Here is a 23,744-nt window from a genome sequence, read left to right on the forward strand (position 1 = left end):
CCTGGACAATCTTTGTCACCAATTGATAAGATTGCTAAAGTTTGTTGTGTATTGTGTAATTTATCTCCATCAATTGTTCCTTTTCAATAATATTGATAAAAGTAATTTGTGACATTGTATTTTTCATATTTAAAAGATGTTTTGTCAGATTTTTTGTATACTTTCATTGAACTAATATTTTTTACACTGTCATTGAAATAATTAAAAGAAATGACACATACATGTACTTGCATTTATTGATTAGCCTGACAAGGACAGTACCACTGTCCTGTTGGAGCTAGGTCAATTCTCAGACACTTTATATAGTACCAAACTATTTATATTTAATTGTTATTGTCACACCCAATGAGTTGGCTTCCCTCAATGTCTTCTCTGCAATAGCACCAGGGCCCACCTTCACCATCCGAGTCTTCTTCCTCTTCTTCTACATTAAGTGTAATAGGCTTGGTGTACCATTTTCCTAATATTTCTGGTAGTACACCAACAGTGTGCAATTTAGAAGCCTTGGCTACAGCTGCTCCCCAAAATACATTATTTGCATAGATGCATATGCAATATGAACATCCTGTTCAGTCCAAACCACAAACTCACAGTATTCCACATCAATGATGAAGATATGTGCCTGTACTTGATAATAGTTTGTAGTTTGTGATCCAGTGATATGTTGCCGTCAATCTCAATTAAGCAGCTGTTTTTTTTGACTAGCAGCTTCACATATTGTTGATTGTTCATAACAAAATGGACATTTTATCTCGCAGCATCCAGTACCACAGCAATCACAATTCACCATTCCATCGGGTAAACTCCAAGATGAGGCCACTGGGGATTAATGTCGAGACCACTGTCAGACACAACAAAGTGCTCATGGGCTCCACATATCTTTCTTTCATATGCTTCTCTTGCAAATCTTTCATGTGTACAACCCCATCTAAAGAAAGACAGAAAGAAATCATTAAAATTGTGTTTGAACTGGTCAAATTACACATCTAGTGATGCTTTTTCAGATGCAACAATCTGTAATCTTGCAAAACTTTACATTCATATAATTCTATTTAGTGTGTGTTAAGGCGAGAAAATGTTGGGAAATATAATTATTATTTATAATGAAAATAACAATTTTTACCTGGTAGCTGAAGATGTGAATTTGTGTGCTTCTGGATAGCAGATACTCTTTATTAAAGTCCTTGAGGGTTTTGCTGGGTCTGTGTGGCGGGCTGCTTTCAATTTTGATGCTGTAATTCTTCCAGCACGCTGGTTGAACCAAACTCTGGATTGAGCCTGTAGTTTGGTTTCCTTTTCAATGATTTTACATTCTTATGGAAATGGAAACCTTCTCACAGGCACTTAACAAATCCACATAATTCATAGCCATGAATTCATCGCTGTGAAGTGTGGTCAATGGTTTAGGGATGCCTTCTGTCTCTTTTGGTACAAATTCCTCGTTGTAGGGTGCAACAAGAGTTAGTACTGCAGCTTTTACACCAGAAGCAGCAATGCCAGAATAAAACGTCTCAATATCTTCATTAGATGAAACCACCAGCTTTGTTCTCGATTTACCTCTGGACTGACCATGTGTTTTGCCGTCTCTCACCTCTCAACCAAGTGTTTTTTGTCTTTTTTTGGCCGAGGTGGTTTGGTAAGAAGACTACCAACCCAGCAAGAAACAAAGACATTATAAGCATCTAAGCTCTTGTATGCCTTCATTTGTGCGTTGGTTGCCCACGACGTTTGTAGCACAAGGTAGTTCACAATATCCGGATATTCAATCGGCGGTAATGAATCTAAATCCTCAATATAATCCGACGGCTTTAGCGTGTACGGGTCAAGGACGCAAATTTTGACTTTTTCTCTGAATCTTGCCTTTGCAGAGGACTCCAGAGAGTCAACATACTTTGAAGAAGTCGGAGTTGTATTGCTGTTGTTGTTCGCTTTTGTTTTTGTATGTATTTGTATATCATCCAACATGGTGTCGCACGCATACGCCACACAGTTTTGTCACGTGTTTGCACACGAAGAATAGCAGCCGGAACACTTACCAGATGTTCATGGAAGTTACGATGTCGTAACTTTACGAGAATTACGTGAAACGGGTAAAAAGTTGCTACTAGATAGATCCGACCTCCATACGACCACAACAGGCTTATGAGCTGCTTACGAGCCTGTCGTCAAACACAGGCATATAAATAGTATGAAATTAAGATGACGTTAATATTGGCCTTTTTTCTGGATATTGCATATTGTGTACATCCTTACCACTCTTCTTTTGTACATTTAGGTGTACATGTGAAAACTGTACAATTATGGAAGCAATTGAAGAGCTGCTGCCAAGAAAAGGATGTCATGGAGGAACTCAATGAATATGAGGGACATGGTGCAAACATAACCTGCATAACAGATCACCCAGGATTCAAATCAAAGTGTCTGGATGTTTGGGTGTTGCAGACAGCCTACCACATGTATTCGAAGAGAGACAGACAACAAGCAGGTGATCAGCCACGTAATGAGTAAGTTACTTGTGTTCACAAATGTGTAGAGCTCAGAAACTTTGATGTATTTATGGGAATGGTCACTCTGGCACAGTCACAGATTAACTCGTCAGAGAAACTTGTTACATACAGTAGGCCTAGACCGATTATGGCTTTATGGTTGAAACAATAAATACAGTAAACAAGTAGCACGGCTTACCTTCGCTCTCTCCCTTTTGGCGAATGCATTTCGTCGTCTCTTTGGTGGAGTTCTTTTTGAATCTCATTTCCTTGGCGAGCATAGTTTGTTCGAAACATGATCTCTCAAAGTGCTGCCCACAAATCATCGGTTTCATCGACTCACTTGTCTTGTCCATAAACGCGACATTTTATCCTCTTTTGGCCACAGAAAGCTGGATTTGGAGACGGCCCCACATCCCCATACAACACATCGCTTGCCAATTATTCTTGCCGCTCTATTGTTGTCCCTTCTTTCTCATAATAATTGACATCAGTCTTTGCTGGACGCTCCAACGCAGACGAACACTGGCGGCTGTGTTCTACTTGTGACGTCATCGCCCAAACATTGCCGAAGTGGATTTTCCCGGCGCAGCGACTGATTATTGTTAGCGGAAGTCATTTTTATGCTGTTATGATCGTGATTTATTAAGAATACATCAATAATAAAATATATATATGGCACATTTCACAATAGAAATGCAACCTCTATCATATACCAAGCCCAATAACGTTTTCGTATGCCCTTTAAGCATCTGCAAACTCTTACCTTCAACCAATTTAACCCTGCTTGAATCACCCTGACATCTTCTCCTTGCAAAACAAGTCCAACTTCAGCCTCACCAGATTTAAAAAGGTAATCTTTAAATCTAACTTTAACTTTCTGAGTTCTTTTTTCACAGGGAAAGATCCAGCAGACACTAAAAGTCAGTTTCGTGCCTGACCTTGATGCAAAGACTATTAACGTCTGCTGCAAGGAATAGCGTAATGCCAAACTTCCTGTATTTCTAAGGATAAAGGAGAGAGGGAAAGAAAACAGTAAATCACCTTTTCTTGCTGTCGTTAAGAGAATTCAGACTATTTTAATCATGACTGGCTCTTAAATACTTCAACTAAGTGTTAATCAAGAGTTTCACCTTTACCCCAGTGTTAAGAACAACACATGTGAAAAGGAAATCATAACAGGCTTAATCACAAAACACCGAGAATAAAAGCTAAATTCATTAAATGTGTTTCCTTTAACTCGACTTCCAAGATGGTAAAGGGATGGAGATCTGGGAAAGATCCTCAAGTAATTCCCATCCACACTTTGTATCACACATCAGTACATTTAGCAGTGAGCATCTGTCCCTTTTTATATTTTCTCCTTGCTCAGACATTTCAGATGAATACAATTACAATGCTAGCTCTATCCTATTCTCATCAGGGATGTTATTGGTGCTTCTGCGGACAAATACCACAGGGGTGGGTTTTCACCTGACCTTCGGGAGGAACCGATTCTCGATCAAAAAGCAAATCACACCGACGGCACAGCAGCAGCCAAAAATCACTGCCTTTCGATACTGAAGATTGAAGCAAAATACACAAAATCACATGAGGTAAGTCTGCAGGCGTGAGAGCATGAGGAGAATTTTTGGGATATTTCTTGACTGGATTCTGGTCTGAGGAGAAAACTTTAATCATGATTTGAATCTTGGCCGTCTAACTTGTTGGCAAAATGCCTTTAAAGACATTAAAGTGCTCCATGCCTGAAGGGGATCTGTTTTTTAATTTTTTTTATTTCAATGACAAGTCAAAGACAAAATGTGTTTTGGAAAAAGAAAATGTACATTAACATATTTCCTCTTCGAGCAGATTTGTCAGATTTGTATCCTGTGCTGCAGGGTGACACATTAGAGATGTTTAATAGCCTTGACAAGATAGCTCTTCACATTTCATCATGACTAATACTTTAAATTCAATGGCATTTTGACCTTTCATTTACCATAATTGCACATGTCTTTTATTCAAAGTCAAGGTTGCTTTGCTTTTAATACATCCCCATGTTCCCTTTTGAAAAGACAAAGCCTTCAGAAAAAAGCCTTAATCACATAAAAGCATATTTAATTAGGATATTAAAGCTGATATTATATGTCCTTGCCACCATGACATGTTTATTCAAAGAAAGTGGAAGTTCAGAGAGTATCAAGGCTTTGAAAAAACACTGATGTCTGGGTTTTGTGACAACCGCTGCGATCTGAAATGGCTTTGAAAAGCAAATCTGCATAGGCAAACACAAGCAGACAACCCGAACACACACACACACACTAGCTGTGTATGTATCTTTTGCACAGACAAACGCAGTGATTCTTATTTCTGTCACAGGGAGAAGTGCAGGTGCTGTAACCTTTTGCTGCTAGTCCTGTCAGAGTGAAAAACCCAGCTGTGCGGTGGGAATGACATACTGCAAATAGGCCTTCAGCTTTTTATTGGCATTCAGGGAGCCGAACACTTCACTCCCACACACACACACACATACACTCCCGTCTACTTCCTCGCTTGTCTCCATGCATATTGATAAGCCCATCCGGAGCACCATCTTGTGGGCATATCTAGCTCTGGTGGTTGTCTAAAATGTCACTTTTGATTTACATCCAATTAAGCAACTGACTAATAAAGTTCAATCAAAAGTGCCTGAGAGTTTTTGTGTCTCTCTAAAGACACAATTTTAATTATGAAAATCAATTCTCTGTCATAAGATATAGCATCATTAGCATTGTCTGTCTCCGTGTCTGCTTGGCCCTTGGCTCAGGGAGAAATCCAAGTTCTTATATAAATGTATGTTTGAAGTTGGATTAAAAGGAATAGGTTTTAAAGCAACAAGCAGAACTCTGTAATTTTTGTCATGACTAACCACGACAAAAAGGGACTAACAACACTCTTTGGCTGACGAACACACCCTTATCCTCTGCTATCCTCATCCAAGTACCCCCTATCAGATCATGTAGGCTAGATTCCATTGAAAATTCAATGTGTGTGTGTGTGTGTGTGCTGGCAGGATCGACGTCACCCCAGGGTGTGGAGCAGTGCAACCCCTCTGCCTGTGCTGTGGTGCAGCCATCTGGATCACAGTGGGGAGCACCTGACACCTTACCACTGCATCTGCTACACTCTCCTCGCCAACGTTTCCAACTGAAAACCTTTTTTCTCTCTATTAGAAATAAATGGTTCTGCCCTAAAGGCGCTGATCTAATGCATCGCAGACCAAATCTTTTCATATTTGTTGATTTCCTGTGATGCTGCTGCCGGGGTTTTGTTTGTTGTGTGGAACTTATTGATTCTAAAAAGGAGTTTGCTGCCCTTTTTCATAAGGTTACACAGTTATATCTTTAAAGCTGCTGGAAACAGTATTTCTTTAAGAACATTCATTCAAATGACTTTTACACAGTGACAAACGCTCTGCAGTTTCCCTCTTCCCTTTTCAGCATCAAATGGAAAACAAACAAAGCTAAAGAGCCAGATCTATTCCTCAGCAGATGGTAGAGACAAAAGAAAGAGCTAAAAGAGAGTGAATATTTGACTTGTACTAATCAGGTGGACACAAACACGACTCCAAATGAGATAACGTTCCTCCCTGACTGCTAATAGGCAACTGTTTGCTAACAAGTCCATCCTATCGACTGAAAAAGAGACAATATGTCAATGTTGTGTTGACAGCTTGTTTCTGCCGCCCCCAAGTGGTAAAACAAATTGCAGGTTTAAGCTTGTTTTCTATACAACTACCCTCACTGGAGAATAAAATAGGTCTTCATTCTACTCATCACCACCTTGAAAATCTTCTTCTTAGCTTATATATGTCACACGATGGTTTGTTTACCAGCCTCACTCTCGTGTTTTCACCTTGCTCCAGATTTATTGTCCAACTAACTCAGCCAGAGGTCGACACACGAAGACAAGCAATCAGCTGGGCTCTGGTACACACATGACCTCGGATGTCAAGTTGCTACAAACAGGATGCAGCAGCAGCATACTGATAACGGCCCGCTGCTCACAGGTGGAGGCGAAAAATCTATACTACATCTTCAGGTGGAGTCCTAATAGAAATGACAGGGTGAAGCCCTGACATGGAGCTTGTAAATACAGAGGGGGGGGCGTTTCAGAAAACTCCTGACAATATCATTCAGACCTCAAAATGAGTTCAATCATCGCCTCTCTGGAAATGAACTTTACACTATGTATGTTGCTGCGTAATGTGAATTTCTCAGTTAAATTCTTGTTTTGTGAACTTTTGCAAGAAGTTTTAATTATTTCCACGAGGACAAAACTCTTTGAAGAAAACACTTTCATCATTGCAAAAGCAGCAGACACAATGATCTCCTTTGTGACTTCATTTACACTCAATTTGGAGCATGAAAAGCATTAAAATAGAAAAAGTGCAACAAAAAAACCTTGAACTGCCTTGCAAAATAAAACTCATTGTTATATAATCCTTTTGAAAATGTTCTGTTAAAAATAACCTTAAAAGTTGCTTTTGATTGCAGATACAAAAAGTTGAGAATCATAAACAGTTTAGTAGAGCAACAACAATTAGTCGCTCAATCAACCAAAAATGAATTAGCGACTGTTTAATAATTTCAGCCATTTCTCAAACAAAAATGCCAAATATTATCTGGCTCCATTCTTTGTTATATATGATAGTTAACAGAATATTATTATGTTTTGGACTGTCTGTCATTTGTTAAAATGGGCAATTTGCACTATTTTATGGATATGTTATAAACAAAAAGATCAATTAATCAAGGAAATAATCAGCAGATTAATCATTAGGGAAAATAATCATTCGTCGCAGCCATGAAAAAGCAAACATTTCTAGATAAAAGAATATTCATTAATAAGAATAAAATATGTCCTTCCTGTTCCTCAAACAAAAGTCAATTGATTGCTTTTCATTGAATACACAAAATGCTTAAATTACACACCTGCAATAACCATGAACTCTTAACTTCCAAAGCATCTGCAGTCTTCATTTTAGCATGAAATATCAAAATGCATTTACAGTACAGACTTTGTTATTACATAAATCCAACATGGAGCGACACACAGAACAACAGTTGGTGTTTGTCCTCAGACTTCATGACACTGTCATGGACCATTATAGCTGAGAGAAGAGTTGAGCAGCATTATCAACGTTTACAGATTCCTTTGGTGGCTCTCTGACAACCTAAAAAAAATAAAGAAAAATAATCGTTATTTATATCAAGAGGATTAAAAATGCTGGATGATAAATATGAATTTTAAATGTCGACAATGTTACACCCCTACCTGTGTTTGTTTTTTCGGTTCGGGGGCGACGGACTTTGAAATGCTTTTAACCTCCCTCTGGACTTCTGTGAAGATCTTATTGAGGTTCTCCACCTTCTCATTTTTCACTGCATTGATCTGTGAAGCCACACGTAACAGTGTAAAGCAGGTGCAACAAACACTTTGTACAAAAGAGAGCGCACAATATATGCAAGAAAAGAAACGATCTTACGTGTTTGAGCGTTGTCGTGACAGGTTTCGTTTTGTTCTTGTGCTTGGAGTGCTTCTTTGCCACTTGAAAGACGTTCCTCTGTTTCTTCCCCTTTTCTTTATTCTTCCCCATGTTACCTGAGGAGAGAACACCAGCCACAATGGAAAGGAGAAATGTAATGCATATAACGAATATGATGCGTGTCACAGCTGCATCATCTGTCCATTGTTTTGTTGTACCGCTGTATTTTATGATCTCTGTCAGATAAACCTAACATTGTTCATGATAAGTTATACTTTTAATTAAATTCACAACACGGCATAATGTGTAAAACACTACAAATGTTTCTATGAAAAGTACTATACAAGTTTTTTTTCCTCTACATTTGCAGACTACCTATTGGTCAATTAACTACTATATGACAACAGCAAATGAGTGCTGATGACAAGATAATAATTTGACGTTAGCAGCTGCTTGCACTGGTAAACATCATGTCATGAGTATAGCAGTCGAATTGGGTGTAGCCTACATTCACCGATAAAAACACAAGTAATATCAAGGTGAAATGTCAACAAGGGCTGCGGTTAGAACAGACGGTGAAGACAAGTCTTAGGAGCGAGGAGGTACAAAATTAGCAAATGGGAAAGGACCAGTGAGTCATTAACCTTGAACAGTATCAATAGGTTCAGAGGATGTACAATAAGCATAATAAAATCATTCTGAAATAAGGTTGCGTCAGAGAAAAGCAACATCCAAATGAATCTAATGTGCTACCGGTAATAGTAAGTAGTATTGACAATAAACTTTATAGAGCATTTTAAAACGTGTAAAATGCAAAGTGATGTTTTTAGTTACATAAAAGGAAATTGGCCTACGAGCATTTAAAAACAAATATAGAGAGAAATTGTATTATTAACTTCTCAAAATCCTACAGTCATCTGCAGTGGTAGAATCTAAGTACTATACTTAAGTACAATGTTGAGGTTTACTTGAGTATTTCCATCTACGTTCTACTTTTATTTAACAACATCAGGTAAGATTCAGATTGTTAATACAAAAAACGAGATGTAAATAAATGATGATGTATTACCATGGATTAAGATAACCCTGCAGTAATTAAAGCTTCATCATTAGTGAAGCTTACACATTAATGCATAACTAATTATAATCCACTGATATGCATTATATTATTATGAAAAGGGGACCTTAAGCATAACAAGTACTTTTACTTTTTGGAACTTGGATTGCTAATACTTTTGTCCCTATGCAGCACCTATTTAAAATATATTTACACTTAGTTATTACTATTTTTAACATAAGAAACGTTAGTCTATCAGTCTATTGCCATGTACTGTGTGTCAATGTTGCCCAGCCTCGACATGTTTAATGTCCGGAGTGGAAAGAGTCCTACTAATAGCCGAGTGGAAATAGATATCAAGTACGTAGGCTACGTGTTGGAGAAACATATACATTACTCTTATACTATCCATATCCCTCGAGAGAAACATTAAGTTGACTATGATAACTCACACACGTATTAATGTTGTTAACGTCACCAGCTCGTGCTATGTCCGTCATTTTCTAATTAAGTTTATTGGTTTGACTAAATGGCACCTTTTCTAACTAAAGAGATCGAACAAAGTGTGTATACAGCTAAGTGGCTTAACAATAAAATACTTACAGACAATATTTTAGTAGTTGTTCGTTGATGTTGATATCCTCATGTGCTCGCGACCACACAAACCTGCTTACAAACGTGACTTTGTCTGCAACGTCATCTGAGTGCGACGCCGGTTGACGCCCCTTTTGTCAAAGAAGAAGAAAACAACGGGCAACTGTTGAACCGTTTTTATCGGTTAGCGTTTTAAAACAAATGGAGAAGATAAGGTGAAAAGTAGCCAACATGGCGACTAGAATGCTGAAGCGATCCGGCCTTTCAAACGACTTATGTGAGCAACTCAAACGGCATAAAATAGAAAGTTGTAAGGACCTGTTGTCTCTGACTCCTGTTGAGGTGATGTATGCTGCGGGGCTGAGCTACGACAAGGCTTGCGTGCTGTTGCAGTCAGTGAGCAAAGCTGTTGCACCGCCAGTCACCACGGCTCTGGAGCTGTTGAAGCAACAGTCCTGTTGTTCCACTTCGTTGCCTGCTCTGGACAAACTTCTGAGAGGGGGGCTGCCCCGTGGGACCATCACTGAGGTAGCAGGGCCCTCTGGCTGTGGGAAGACTCAGATGTGTTTTATGTTGAGTGTTTTGGCCACTATGCCAAAGAGTGAGGGTGGCCTGGACAGCAGTGTGATCTACATCGACACAGAGTCCGCCTTCTCCGCTGAGAGGCTGGTGGAGATCGCACAAAGCCGGTTCCCAGGTTACTTCAGCTGTAAGGAGAGAGTCCTGCACATGGCCGGGCGGGTACACCTCTTCAGGGAGCTCACCTGTCAAGATGTCTGCAACAGATTGGATAGACTAGAAGAGGACATCATCTCAACCGGAGCAGGTCTCATCATCCTGGACTCTGTGGCCTCAGTGGTGAGAAAGGAGTTTGACACAACGTTGCCCGGCAACCTGATGCACCGCTGCAACCTGCTGGGCCACGAGGCCTCCACCCTCAAATACCTGGCCCACCAGTTCAACATACCAGTGTTTCTCACCAACCAGATCACGACTCATTTGGGGGGTCAAGGATCCGAGGTGGATTCTGGGTTTGTGACAGCGGCTCTGGGCAACACGTGGAGTCACACTGTCAACACACGTCTTATTGTCCAGTATGTGGACACGCACCAGAGACAGATACTGATAGCCAAGTCACCCGTGGCTCCATTTGCTGTGCTGAACTACACTATTGAGAAGCAGGGGATCTGTATGGATGGAGACGACAGTCAGGAGACCTTGTATGAGGGCACAGATCCGGGCCTCCAGCCAATCAGGGTGCAGACTGGATTCAGCTACAACCTGACAACCTGACTTTGTTGCGTCGTTACTCACAGACTGCTGAAAGTTATCTACATTAACACCATTTGCTTCCTGTATAAAGACATTGACTGTTTGTTTGAATCTTTTTTTGTCTTCCCTTCTCTTTTTGATTTAACATTTTCTATAGTAGATTTTCAAGAAGTATAAACAATGCATAACTATATAAGTGTGTATATACATAAACAGAGGAAAAACACCCAAACAGAAAAAATCATCCAATCATACAGTCATCATAAAGCAAGGTATGCAAGGCTTCCTCCCTGCTACTAGCAGAGGAGCTATTTAATGATGTCTAAATTCCCCCAGTATACTCTTCAACTCTGTATGTTCGACTAAAAGTAATAAAAGGACCACATACTTTTTCAAACAGCATTTTTTTAAATTTTATATTTATTCTTAGGATTTACATACAGACAGTTTTTACCATGGTCCAAGAAAAACTAAAAAAAAAGACGAAAAGCTGTGTAGTGTCATTGACCAACAGCAGGTGGCACCGTAATACCATCACAACCTGTATGATTTGTGGATCAACTGAACTATCATCACTGAGCTGTACTTGCCACTAGGATGCAATCAAGTACTAAATACTAATATGTGATTACTTTATCAGTAAACAAAAAAAAAAATATCCAGTATCTTTGGGACCTTCAGTTCAGGCAGGATTCCTGTCTGAACTGAAGGTCCCAAAGATACTGGATATTTTTTTCCTTTTTTTTTGGATCAAAATCCACAAGCTACAATGTTGAATTCATTGTTTTATTAGATTCGTATTACAATTAGGCTATAGGTGTTTGTTAATAATTTCAACGGAACTCTTATTCAGTCCCTCGGTGATCCATCAAGTAACAATTGTGCGTATTAATATTTAATAATAACTTTGTATGTAACTACTTGACGCCCTCTTCCTTGCACTTCTCAGTTGACATTCTTTCTTTGAATGTCACAGCTGTAGCCCATGCACTTTCAGTGCTGTCGCGTAATTCCGTTACTTCCTGTCATGAGTGTTGAACCTGTTAGATGAGAGGTGAAGATGCGCTCAGCGCGTTCTTCAAGGAATATTAACCAGCTCATCATACTGTCGCCTGTAAATTAAGACGAGAGAGAGAGAGAGAGAGAGAGAGAGAGAGAGAGAGAGAGAGAGAGAGAGAGAGAGAGAGAGAGAGAGAGAGAGAGAGACACAGAGACACAGAGAAAGAGAGAGAGAGAGAGAGAGAGAGAGAGAGAGAGAGAGAGAGAGAGAGAGAGAGAGAGAGAGAGACTCATTGATCCACAGCAACGTTGCGGCGCGTCGAAACTCCTCCCGGTCATTGCGCGGACATCATGTGGCTAACACCAGCCCGGCACACACCGTTCACAGGGGACCCTATATAAGCTCTGCAGCTGTCAGGTGGATGACACTAGCTGCTCTGTCTGTGTTAAGGGACGACTCGCTTTAGGGAATTACAGCTCTAGATACGCATACATCCAAACTATAACCATGTCTCACGCTTGGGGATACGCAGCGAACAACGGTGAGGCGCTCATTGCACATTATAATGTAGGGGTGACATTAATGAGAATAATGTTAAAAACCAGTCATACCAGCAGGCAGGGATTGAATGGAATGACAGGGACTGCACTTGCAGATATTTTTTATTCTGCACATGTGGGGTTTATTTACGCGCACATCTCCATCCCCAAATGCGCAAATTTGTTTTCATTAAAATCTCTTTTTAATATTCTTATAATCACACTTTTATCATTTTATCCTTTGTAGGACCCGACAAATGGTGTACAGACTTCCCTATTGCCGATGGAGTCCGCCAGTCTCCTATTGACATCTTACCTGGTGCATCATCATACGACAAAGCGCTGAAGCCGCTCAAGCTGAAGTACGACCCTTCCAACTGTCTTGAAATCCTCAACAACGGACATTCCTTCCAAGTGACCTTCGCAGATGACACCGACAGCTCAAGTTAGTGTGACATTAATAATGTATGAATACGGCCGCTCAGTGGAGCCTGCATGGCTTGAAATCAACGCTCAAAAATCTAATTAATAAAATTCATTGCAATATTTCCCTTTAACCTGGAGAAAACACAATATTTTTCATATATTTCCAACAATTGATGCAATGTGATAGGGGAGTTATACTATTATTCGTTTGCAAACAAAGACAATCAATGGTGGTGATGATTTACTGGATGCAGCAATCTCCAAAATGCCGCATTCAGCTTTAATGCATCCTGTGTGTTATGGGCAGCTCTCGCAGTCTCCATCTTAAGAACTATAGAACGCAAGCATGTTAATATTATGTTAACATGTATATGGATGAGTAATAGGCCCCAGTTTCCAGTAGCGCATACAGGTATTGTAAAATAGAGATCAAACATACAAACATAGATTACTATTTTATTTAATTGGATTATATTTGGCATTTTTTCCCATACTTTTTTTTTTTTTTATAAAAACAAATTTAGGTGCAGGGTGTTCCTTTCAAACGCCGAGCACAAAGCATGCACACTAATTGAATTGGTAATGTAACCCCGTGGTAAACCTTTCCCACGCCAACTCTTTTCTACTGCTCGTGAGGTCAAAAGCGCAAAAAAACGAAGGTTACTTTGCAAACAAACCCCGGCTTGGTCAATGTGCCAAATGTGCGTGGGTGTAGGTTACCATATAACAGATGCGTGAGTTCTTTCCCAAACCTATAATATAAAATGGAGATTGCGTTGTTTTTTTTTTTCCATTATTTTGTTTAATTGCATTCATATCATTTTTCAGAAAGAGACAAGACAAAGGATTTAGGATTTTGAGGATTTTAGACTGGTTGTTCTTTAGCTGATCTCATAAAGGATGACGAAGAATATGGTTGCATAACTAACACCATCGTGGATTATTTCTTGTGGACACATATCAAGATAAAAAAAAACCGCATTTCTTTGGTATTTCACTGTGCTTTATTTTCCACCCTGCCCTAAAGGACAAGCTAAATCTGCATGTCTTCGTCACACATCATGTCATAAATCATGTGTCTGGTGGAAAACATGAATACCAGCCTTTTTATTTGTATTTTTTCCAGTAATCCCTGTAAATTATACACATTTTATATTGTTTGAAGATCAGTTCTGCACCTTCTTATAATTTGAGGCCGACTACTGAGAAAAAAAAAAGTGTGTGTGTGTGTGTGTGTGTGTGTGTGTGTATCTGGTAACAAAGAACCAGAAATAGCATTGCATACACAAGTATCTGCTACAGTGTCCGCTATAGTGTCAGCAGCAAAAAGATACATTATGTAACATTGCAAGTAGGTTTGATATTAACAATACTTCTCATTTACTACAATACTACATCATTTCGGAGTGAATGTTACCCTCAATTTGACCAGAACTTACACAACAGGAACTGAGTCTGCTTCTACTAAAATAGGAAATCTGTCACGGTGACACTTGTGTGTTCGTCGTGTGTGTATGTGTGGGTGTACCCACATCTTATTCATTTTGTTAACCTGCTCCTTGTGTTTTCATATTTGTTCCATCCGTGTTTGAATAAAAATGTTTGGAACAAAGCCTCATCATGGCTGACTGCAGCACTATTCACGTTCAGTGTGGGAGGAACTAATGTTGATGTGTGTTTGTTCTGCAGCTCTGAAAGAAGGACCTATCTCAGGGATCTACAGGCTCAAGCAGTTTCATTTCCACTGGGGAGCATCCGATGACAAAGGATCTGAACATACCGTGGCCGGGACCAAGTATCCTGCTGAGGTACGGATGCTCTGAGCCCCTATGGTGACCATAATACTCTGTAGTAATAATAAACTGTGCTTTCTGACAGATTGAGGTTAACATGCAAGATTAAAGTTAGGCTCAAGCAGAGAGCTTATTTTCTGTACCTTTTATGTTCGACCAATTCAATAGATTCAACTCAAAGAGTAGCATTATTTTTTTTTTCCTAGTTATCTCTTGTTTTTTGCTCAAACTCAACCAATAAGCTATTGAGAAGGTTTGTATAAGTAAACTTCAATCTGTGAACAAATGAATGTCCTTAAATAAATAAATTTTTATAAAAAAAAATTCTATTGTTCTGAAAATGTATCATAAGAATAAAATTACTTTTGAAAGACTTTGTTTTTTATGTATCTGTTTAATGTATTCCCAGCTCCATCTGGTGCACTGGAACACCAAATACGCTAGTTTTGGTGAGGCTGCTAGCATGTCTGATGGGCTCGCTGTTGTTGGAGTATTCCTGAAGGTAAGCAGCAATGGTTAAAGCATGTTGTTCAGTATTACGATGATTAGCATAACACACTGCATATACGTTTACTGTTTGCTGATGATCATATAATTAACTTTCAAAGTTATATCATTGTTTTTCAGATTGGAGCTGAAAATGCCAATCTCCAGAAGGTTCTTGAAGCCTTTAAAGTCATCAAGGCCAAAGTATGTTTCTATATTAAAAAAAGATATTATCTTGCATTTAATGATTTATGGTGAGGTGTTTCACTGACCTGTTCATTTCTTTATCGATTTCAGGGCAAGCAGACAACTTTTGCTGACTTCGACCCGTCTACCTTGCTCCCTGGTTGCCTAGACTACTGGACATATGACGGCTCCCTGACCACACCCCCTCTGCTGGAGAGTGTTACCTGGATTGTCTGCAAAGAGCCAATCAGTGTCAGCTGTGAGCAGGTATGGCTAGCTCACAGAGCCCATTCAGTGGTAGCAGAAGGATTGGCTGCATGCCCACGGTCTAAAATAGCTCTGCCTGCTCTTACACTACGATCTAAATCAAGGACCTAATTGTTCAAATTAGCTGCCAGCTGAAACGAGAAGAAGAAAACCACTGTGATGGGAGGAAAGGCAATACAGCAGGCTATTTCACTTTCAAAATAAAAAAAAAGAGAGAAGGGAGGCAAACATGAGTTCACACAGATGCTGTTGCCTTACCACAGTGTTTCTGTGTCAGTATGTGGGAGTCAAGAGGAAATGTCCTCCCCACATATGCATTCTGTAGTGTAGCTTCAGTTAGTGGATGATTTCATCTATAACTGCGTAACCACACAGTAGACACCAAACCTGAATTTGCTAATTGTTTACTCCCAAACTTTAATCCTACCACTGAAATGAATTAATCTAAACTAAAAGACCTTCTAGGCAGATTTGTCCTCACGGTTGGAGTCTTCATGCCATGTCAGAATATACTCTGCTTCTCAAATGTTTATTTCATGGTCGGCGAGTAGGTGTCTCAAGGGTAAACATGTGAGACGTGTTGACATAACCTTTAGACTCGGTGCCATATATGGCCGGTCAAGCAGATAATAACAATAGAAGTTATTCATATAAAGTCACACATGTCATTAGTTAATGGTTTCAAATCAGGTAATACACAATAAGCTGAATAATATTGTCCCAGCAGTGAATAGTTACCTAATGTGGACATTATACGCATGTGGCTGAAGCATGAGTTAATGATGAATCAGTTTAAAAATGTCATCTGACACCACGCTGTAACAGCTGACTTTTGTTTCTTCCCCTGCCTGACTTAAAGAAATACTTTGACTCTTGGAAAGGAAATACGCTGTTTTGCTTTCTTGCCACTCTCATGTCTGTAGGGTAAATAAGAAGCTGACACCAGCAGATTGTTAGCTTAGCATACCAATTGGAAACAGCTGTTCCTTTGCTGAAAATAGATTTATTAGATGAGAGTTAGATGAGAAGATCAATAGCATACCACTTTCATGTCTGTATGCTAAATATGACGCTATCGCCAGGAGCTGGCTAGCTTAATCTTAGCATAAAGACTGGAAACAGTTAATAACCACAATTTATCGTTTTTTACACTTCGGCTTTTGGACAGATTAAACAAACGGCGTGCAACATTTTAATTGGTGAGCTTTATATTGGCCAGGATTTTGTTACCTTTGGACAGCAGCACGCTAGCTAGCAAGTTTCTTCCTGTTTCCGCTCGTCATGCTAAACTAAGCTGACCGGCTGCTAGCTGTAGCTTTATATTTCGTGTACCGACTTGAATGGTGTTGATCTTCTCATCTAACTCTCGGTAAGAAAGCGAATAAGCGTATTTCCCAAAAATGTCCAGCTATTCCTTTACACATAGCCTAAACAATGCAACAACTAGCTAAGGTTTTGAATGGAAGTCAGTGACTCAACGAAGTGACTAGTTTGCTGAGTGACAGTCACAGGAGGTCAGCAGCATTGACTAACACAACTGTCTTCTCCCTTTTCACAGATGGCCAAATTCCGCGGCCTGCTCTTCTCTGCTGAAGGTGAGGCCGAGTGCTGCATGGTGGACAACTACCGCCCTCCCCAGCCGCTCAAGGGTCGCTCTGTCCGTGCTTCCTTCCAGTAATACCCCTTCCCCCTTTTTGCCCTTTCTGCCCTGTTGCTCTCTCCCTTCCCCCTCCCTTTAGTCGGAGTTACCTCTCTTGCAGTGCGCCACAAAGCACACATATCTCTCTCCATCCAAATTTTTAAAATAAATTCAATTCCTGTTGCCCATTGCTTTCAACGCTGGGCAGTCTAACTGTGAGATGAAGCACATGCAGGATTTACATCTCTGTTTGTACGTATGTAATGAGCCAGCAAAGATGCCCTGTCATAATTTATTCTATAAGACAAACACCTCACAATGGCTACGACACGTTTACTAGGATTCAGCATCTGGTGCCAATGTTTTCAGAGACATTACAACGGTGTGTGAAGGTCTGTTTAGTGTCTCAAGCATGACAAGAATACAAAATGAAGATGAGTTATATAGTCAATATGATGCGCTCGAGCCACCATTAAGCAGACAGCACAATCTAGTTGCAGTAGGCAGGGGGGAGGATTAAACTGCATCACCATCTGTGAGGAGGGTAAGGTACAGATCAAAAGATTCAGACACATACACTCCCGCTGCCAGTCTGTCTGTAATCTCTGACCGACTGCCAGCCTCTGCATCACAACAGCTTAATGAAAAGCTGCAGCCGCCTCCATCACAACCGATTGACTCAGAAAGTCCCCCTCTGGCACACACACACAAACACAACATGGCACGTACAGTCTCATGCTGACATGATGCCTATAGGCACTGACCTGCTTATTGATTTGAATTCAGTGTACAGCAACAAAGGACATACGGACAGGCTGCTGCTAGTGCTAGTTACGGAACATCATGACAATGGCTTAATTCTCGGTTTTTACAGCCTAATCTACAAATCTGTCTTGTGTTTGCCACCCTGTGTTGTGCTGCTATTAGTATTATGGATTATGTCTTCTTTTCTTTAGCCTGACAGTTCATGCAAAATAAGTCTTAAGTAAATCCTAATCTGTGTTTTTGACGCCCTATATAGCAATAGAGAGGAAGGTTCCTCCTTTCCATAATTAAATATAATGTGTAAAGAAAATCCCTTCATGGGTTGTTTTGAAACCCCATCGTGTCGAGTGCTAATGCTGAAAACGCACAGTCGCCTTGTGGGCGAAGCCATAGTGGCTAATGCACAAAGCCAAGGAATAAATTACCCTGCCAAGGAAGCCAAGGAAGAAAAGAACCTGCCAACAGATCAGATTATAGTGTCAGCCTGGTGTCAGGCCCTGTATAGGATAATAATTAACAAAAGACCACGAGAGGTCCTAAAGACATCTGGTCTTAGCCCTATTCGCATTTTTTAAAAAGAAGTTTGACAAAAGTGATGGATTTCCAGAAAGATTGCAATTAACATAAAAAATTAAAACGCCTTATGCCAATCAATGCTAGGGCCGTCCCATGAGTATGTGGTGTTGTCATTCTTTTATGGAAGTAGACGTTTTACTAGTTAAATAAATATATTTTATGACTAACAAGTGTCAAGTGTTTTCTTTCTACAAGTCAGCAAATTCCCCATATCAGTTGCTGTATAATGATGTATTTTTGTATTATTATCTTTTTGAGATGTATATTTTCAAGTCTTCTTTGGCATGCAGACTGTCAGATGTTCATGTAAACTTCTCTTAGTGACTCCATTTTCACCTGTTAACACATGACAGGATTATAATTACTACACTCATTTTAAAATGAAGGACTGTATCAGAGAGACAGCTTGTTGAACACCCAATTTACAGTAGCCTACACTGTATGTTTCTACACTGTGCTTGAAATATAGGCTACACTGACTAGAAATCCATCTTTAAAAGTCTCCAAAGATGGACATGATGTCAAACTTATTGGGCGTGCATGTTGGGGTAATCATGTGGTTTGGTGTCACTGATGTCATTACTAACAAATAAATTAGATTTGATCAAACATCGTGAGCACCTTTCAGTATTGATCTTTCTGTTAAATATAAAGATACAGCCAGGAAGAGGTTAGCTTAGCCTAGCATAAAGACTGAAATAGGGGGAAACAGCTAGCCTGGCTCTGTCCAAAGGTAACCCAATCCTCCTACCAGCACCTCTATACCTCTATATAGATTACATCTTAAACAACATATTACATGTGAGTAATGCAGATGCATATGAATGTGTGAATATGTAGGCAACAGGACAAGACAACATGCAATAACGAACAACTCCGTTCTCGCATCTCAAGTTGCTAATCAGACAACAACAATGACCAGCGTACGGAAGAGGAAGCCTTGAGCCGCTTGCTACTTCAGAAGCCATGAAATATTGGCCGTTGCCCCCAAAGGCTAAATCGTCATCAGACCGATAGCCAATAAGTTTTGAGATTGTTTACGATGTCGATGAACCAAAGCGTAAACATGAGCAATTGTGTTTGTAATGCTTACAGCAAATACTTAAGTAAAGTAAAAGTATCCAAAACAAATTACTTTAGTAGGCCTACAGTACTTTAATGAATGCACTTATTACTTTCCACCATTGGCCTTATGTGTAGCTATTTCAGAAACAGTAGCTCCAGTTCTTGGATTTTGTAAGTACTTGTGAAAATACTTGCCAAGATTAAACTGTCTTTCGTCCAAAGTACTGCACCCTCAGCATTGGGGAAGGTGTATTTCCCCACATTGGAGCGGAGCTGCTACCTAATCCTAAACTATGTGTAACTATTTTAGCTATTCAATAATCTTTAACTGCAGACTGAGACAGGGTTAAGTAGGAAAAGTCATTCAAAGAAAAATAAACTTTCTCTTCATGAAAATCTATGACTGCCAACACCAATCACATGGGTGATATGTGATATCAACATGTGTGAGCCAGAAGAGACAGCTAGCTGCTAACGCCACAGTGTACTAAAGACGTTAATCAGCCAGCATTGGCATTTCACCCAGTGTGAAATGTGAGCGACACTTGACTTCTCACCTCTCTTATAAACCTTCGACAGGAAGATGAGACAGATTTTAATCAACATATTCGTCTTACTCTGCTTGAGGGTTGGTGTTACCTAGTTTTTTCAGCTGGTCTTGAGGCTCTGTGTGTGTGTCCCTAATGTAAAAGTTGGCTTGTCCACACAGAGCCCTTAATAGAGCTGGATTTGTCCCCAGTACATCCTCAGTACCCAGAGTGCCCTTACTCCTCCCAATGTAGAATGTGCCCTACAAAATATCCATTTGAAAAGAGCTATCGACTGCTGAAATGTCTGTCTGACTACACTAGTCAGAATCAATAACAAAAAAACAACTCTTTGATACAGACCCAAATGGAAAAGTTTGTTAAGCTTCACATGCGATCACTGGTTGTGGCATTGGGAAAACCCACAAGGTCAGCTGTGTTGGTGGCAGCAGGAGACAACAGGAGATGAAACCAGTGAAGTATAGATTATCTCTGTGCTCAAACCAGTTAAGGACCCTGGTATCAACGATGAGAATCAGGCGGAGGTTCTTCATACTTCACAAGCCGGACATATCAAAACAGACTATAAGATGCACTGTAAGTCCTCTTTCCTGTAATTGATCATTCACTTAACCCTGCTCCCCTTATTTGTTAGTGTGTCAAGCCAAGCTTTCCGTTCTCGCACAACACATACACATAACAGTGGCTGATTCAACACTCAGGATTTGCAGTCGTTCTTAAAACAATTCGGCTTTGTCGATTGTTGAACTCCTGGATGAGGGCAGGGTCAAGGACAAGGCAATGAGGTAGCCAACACCTCTCCTCCAGGCCATATCCTTCCCAGTTGGCAAAGTATTGCAAGCCGTGGCTGCAGCGGCAAGAGTCCAGAAGACGATGGACTGTGTAAGGAGGGTGGTCATCTAAAATACGAGGTGAGGGGGAGTAAGCAGAGGACTGGTGGAGATCAGTATCAGGCGAGACATATGGAAGTATGGGTGGATCAAATTGTGGCAAGTGGCAAATTCCCCAAAGTTACACCTCACCGACAGTATGATGTTAACGACCAAAACACTTCATTCATTCTCAGTGGTTTCTGTGCCATGAGAAATACTTTCAAAATACTAATGTTAAAAATATAAAAACAGCAAAAATACACAGAGCTACCTTCAAGGACAGCCAAGGACATCAGTTGAGCTGGCGGTCCTTCAATGTGGCCCAGGACACATTTGTGTACACAGTGTTGAAAAGTATGTGGATATATGTGATGTAACATGTTACTGCCAGGTCTGAACAGGGCCATAGCTGGTGCATCTGCTAAAATATTGTTTTTTGATGTGTCTAGTACTTCTAAAACACTTCTAACACAGCCACACATTTTAGTCAATAAGCGTATTGATTTTAACATGAACAGCATCACTGCTGCTGCTTATAGTTAGGGCTGGCTCAGTTTCTGTGTCTCTCATCTGGCAGGTTGCCACTATTAAAGGTTATGTCTGGAGCATGAATCGTGTCTGCGCCTGTTGCCCTGGTCCTGCCTGACGCCCACGTTAGAGGCACCGGGAAGCGTTTTTGACCTCCTGGATCCATGTTTTTCATATGATCATTTCTGTCACATTTATTGTCTTTGTTGTATTTGTACTATGTTGTTTATCCTGTACACACGTCATCTATTGCACGTCTGTCCGTCCTGGGAGAGGGATTCCTCCTCAGTCTCTCCCTGAGGTTTCTTCCATTTTTCCCCTTTAATTATGGGGTTTCTTTTAGGGAGTTTTTCCTTGTGCGATGCGAGGGTCTAAGGACAGAGGGTGTCGTAACCTGTACTGTCTGTAAAGCACACTGAGACAAATGTGTAATTTGTGATATTGGGCTATACAAATACATTTGATTTGATTTGATTTGTTGCCTGGGTGATGGATTACCTCACATCTAGACCTCAGTGTGTGAGGTTTGGAGGTGGGGTATCTGATACCATTGTTACCAACACAAGCACACCCCTATTTACCGTTGTATCCCCATTGTTATTCCCTTTATATACCTCTGACTGCAGACTTTAAATAAACAGCATTGCTCTTATACAGCCACGTACACATCACATCAACAAGCTTGACATTCATTGTGGTGTTCAGGGTAGGGGTTTAGTAAACTGTCAATTGTTTTGGATGACATTCTCTGCACAAACTAATTGAACTAATTGTGTGAATAATACCAAATATGTCCTTTGAGCATCCTCCATGCTGGATTGTTTGAAAAACCTTTATCCGCTGTTGCCATCTCATTACAGCCTCCTAATTCCACAGTCCTATTATCCCACCAGTACTGCTTGCCTTTGTATTGCATCTTTTCATCTCACTTGCTGTTGTGACAGCTGGGTGAGAGGAAAGATCCTGCTGGGTACCATCATGTAACACAGATGTGACCACGTTGCATGTTTTGTCTCCCTGAAACATGCTTTCACAAACTGATGGTAATATAACACAAGGCCAGGCCGTAGTCTGCAGCAAGGTCAGAAACTTCAATGTCATAATAGATTTATATTAATTACGCTGGGTTGAGCCTCACATGAGATACATTAGATGGTGATGGCGTATTGTTTATAAAAATGGATTTTATTGAACATATAAGGTGAGGGAAAAGAAATCCGAGCCCATTCTTTATGGTCAGTGCATAACAAGTCACGGTCAGCATGTCACACATTTTCCCCCGAGGCTTCTATACGGTGGTGCAGCTTGTTGCATAATCAGGCGTGGTAGGCTGGTGACATGTATTAAGGAGACAGGAATTACGCACACGTTCATAATCTGAGAGAAGAGAGGGTGAGGGAGTCCAAGGAGGAGGCCATCTAAATGCACACCTCTGCAGTATGCGGTGCGTAGATCTGACGTTGCACTTCTGTGTGATTGACAACCAGGTCAAGGACAGTGGTGTCCATTTCCACAGAGGAAGGGATGCATCAACCAGCTGTAGAGATGCAGTGTTACTTAACCTCATTCAGTTAGGATGGGGGAACATTTTTGTAATTATTAAAAGGTTTCTGTGTATTTTCATTTGAGGTAAAAAGAATAGTAAAAGATCATGGTACAGATTGAATTTAGCAGCTATTCTGAAGTTTCTAGGATCTTCAACAGCAAAGTTTGCCCAGTGGTCATGAACTTTCCATTGTTCTTAGGACGTCCATGGAAAACAACAACAGATACTAAACGTACCTTGTGGCGAGATTGTTTTCTCACCTTCTGTGTCAAGGGTCAATACTTTTTTGAATGCATTTTCTTTAAAAGTCTTGACCATTTTGGAAAGTTGTGAAGCTGTCAAGGTGGGGGCAGTATCTTGTGTCGCAATATATCCTTGCAGTCCTATGATATTGCATTGCTTGAAAAGTCTAGTTTGTACCTTTATTGTGGTCACCCCACCCTGGTTTTACTAGTATACCTATTTTTATGGTATTTTATTCTCTAAATTTCCGTCATTTTAGCTTGGGATGTGTGTTTTTGAATGTATATGTGTACCGATTGGGTCACATGTCACGTGTTGTTCAATCAGGTGACAGAACATCTGTGGCT

The 23,744-nt window shown here is 40.2% G+C and overlaps 3 protein-coding genes across 3 annotated transcripts; 2 read left to right on the top strand and 1 right to left on the bottom strand.

Annotated features, from left to right (window-relative positions):
- Nucleotides 1–7,074: 7,074 nt before the first annotated feature.
- rbis (ribosomal biogenesis factor) lies at nucleotides 7,075–9,781 on the bottom strand. Its single transcript, XM_029458118.1, has 4 exons — nucleotides 9,656–9,781; nucleotides 7,996–8,111; nucleotides 7,785–7,901; nucleotides 7,075–7,683 (listed from the first exon to the last, which is right to left on the bottom strand). Exons 2-4 carry the CDS (start codon nucleotides 8,104–8,106, stop codon nucleotides 7,615–7,617), a joined length of 297 nt encoding a protein of 98 aa, XP_029313978.1. The 5' UTR covers nucleotides 8,107–8,111; nucleotides 9,656–9,781; the 3' UTR covers nucleotides 7,075–7,614.
- Nucleotides 9,747–11,021, top strand: rad51b (RAD51 paralog B). The gene has a single exon (XM_029458117.1). The coding sequence runs from the start codon at nucleotides 9,878–9,880 to the stop codon at nucleotides 10,937–10,939; it is 1,062 nt and encodes a 353-aa protein (XP_029313977.1). The 5' UTR covers nucleotides 9,747–9,877; the 3' UTR covers nucleotides 10,940–11,021.
- Nucleotides 11,022–12,251: 1,230 nt separating this feature from the next.
- On the top strand, nucleotides 12,252–18,762 carry LOC115025402 (carbonic anhydrase 1). The gene is made up of 7 exons (XM_029457605.1): nucleotides 12,252–12,459; nucleotides 12,705–12,902; nucleotides 14,573–14,691; nucleotides 15,086–15,178; nucleotides 15,304–15,366; nucleotides 15,460–15,615; nucleotides 17,174–18,762. The coding sequence occupies exons 1-7, from the start codon at nucleotides 12,426–12,428 to the stop codon at nucleotides 17,291–17,293; spliced, it is 783 nt and encodes a 260-aa protein (XP_029313465.1). The 5' UTR covers nucleotides 12,252–12,425; the 3' UTR covers nucleotides 17,294–18,762.
- The last annotated feature ends 4,982 nt before the right edge of the window (nucleotides 18,763–23,744 follow it).

Source organism: Cottoperca gobio, chromosome 20, assembly GCF_900634415.1.
Source record: "Cottoperca gobio chromosome 20, fCotGob3.1, whole genome shotgun sequence".
NCBI classification, from domain to species: Eukaryota; Metazoa; Chordata; class Actinopteri; order Perciformes; family Bovichtidae; genus Cottoperca; species Cottoperca gobio.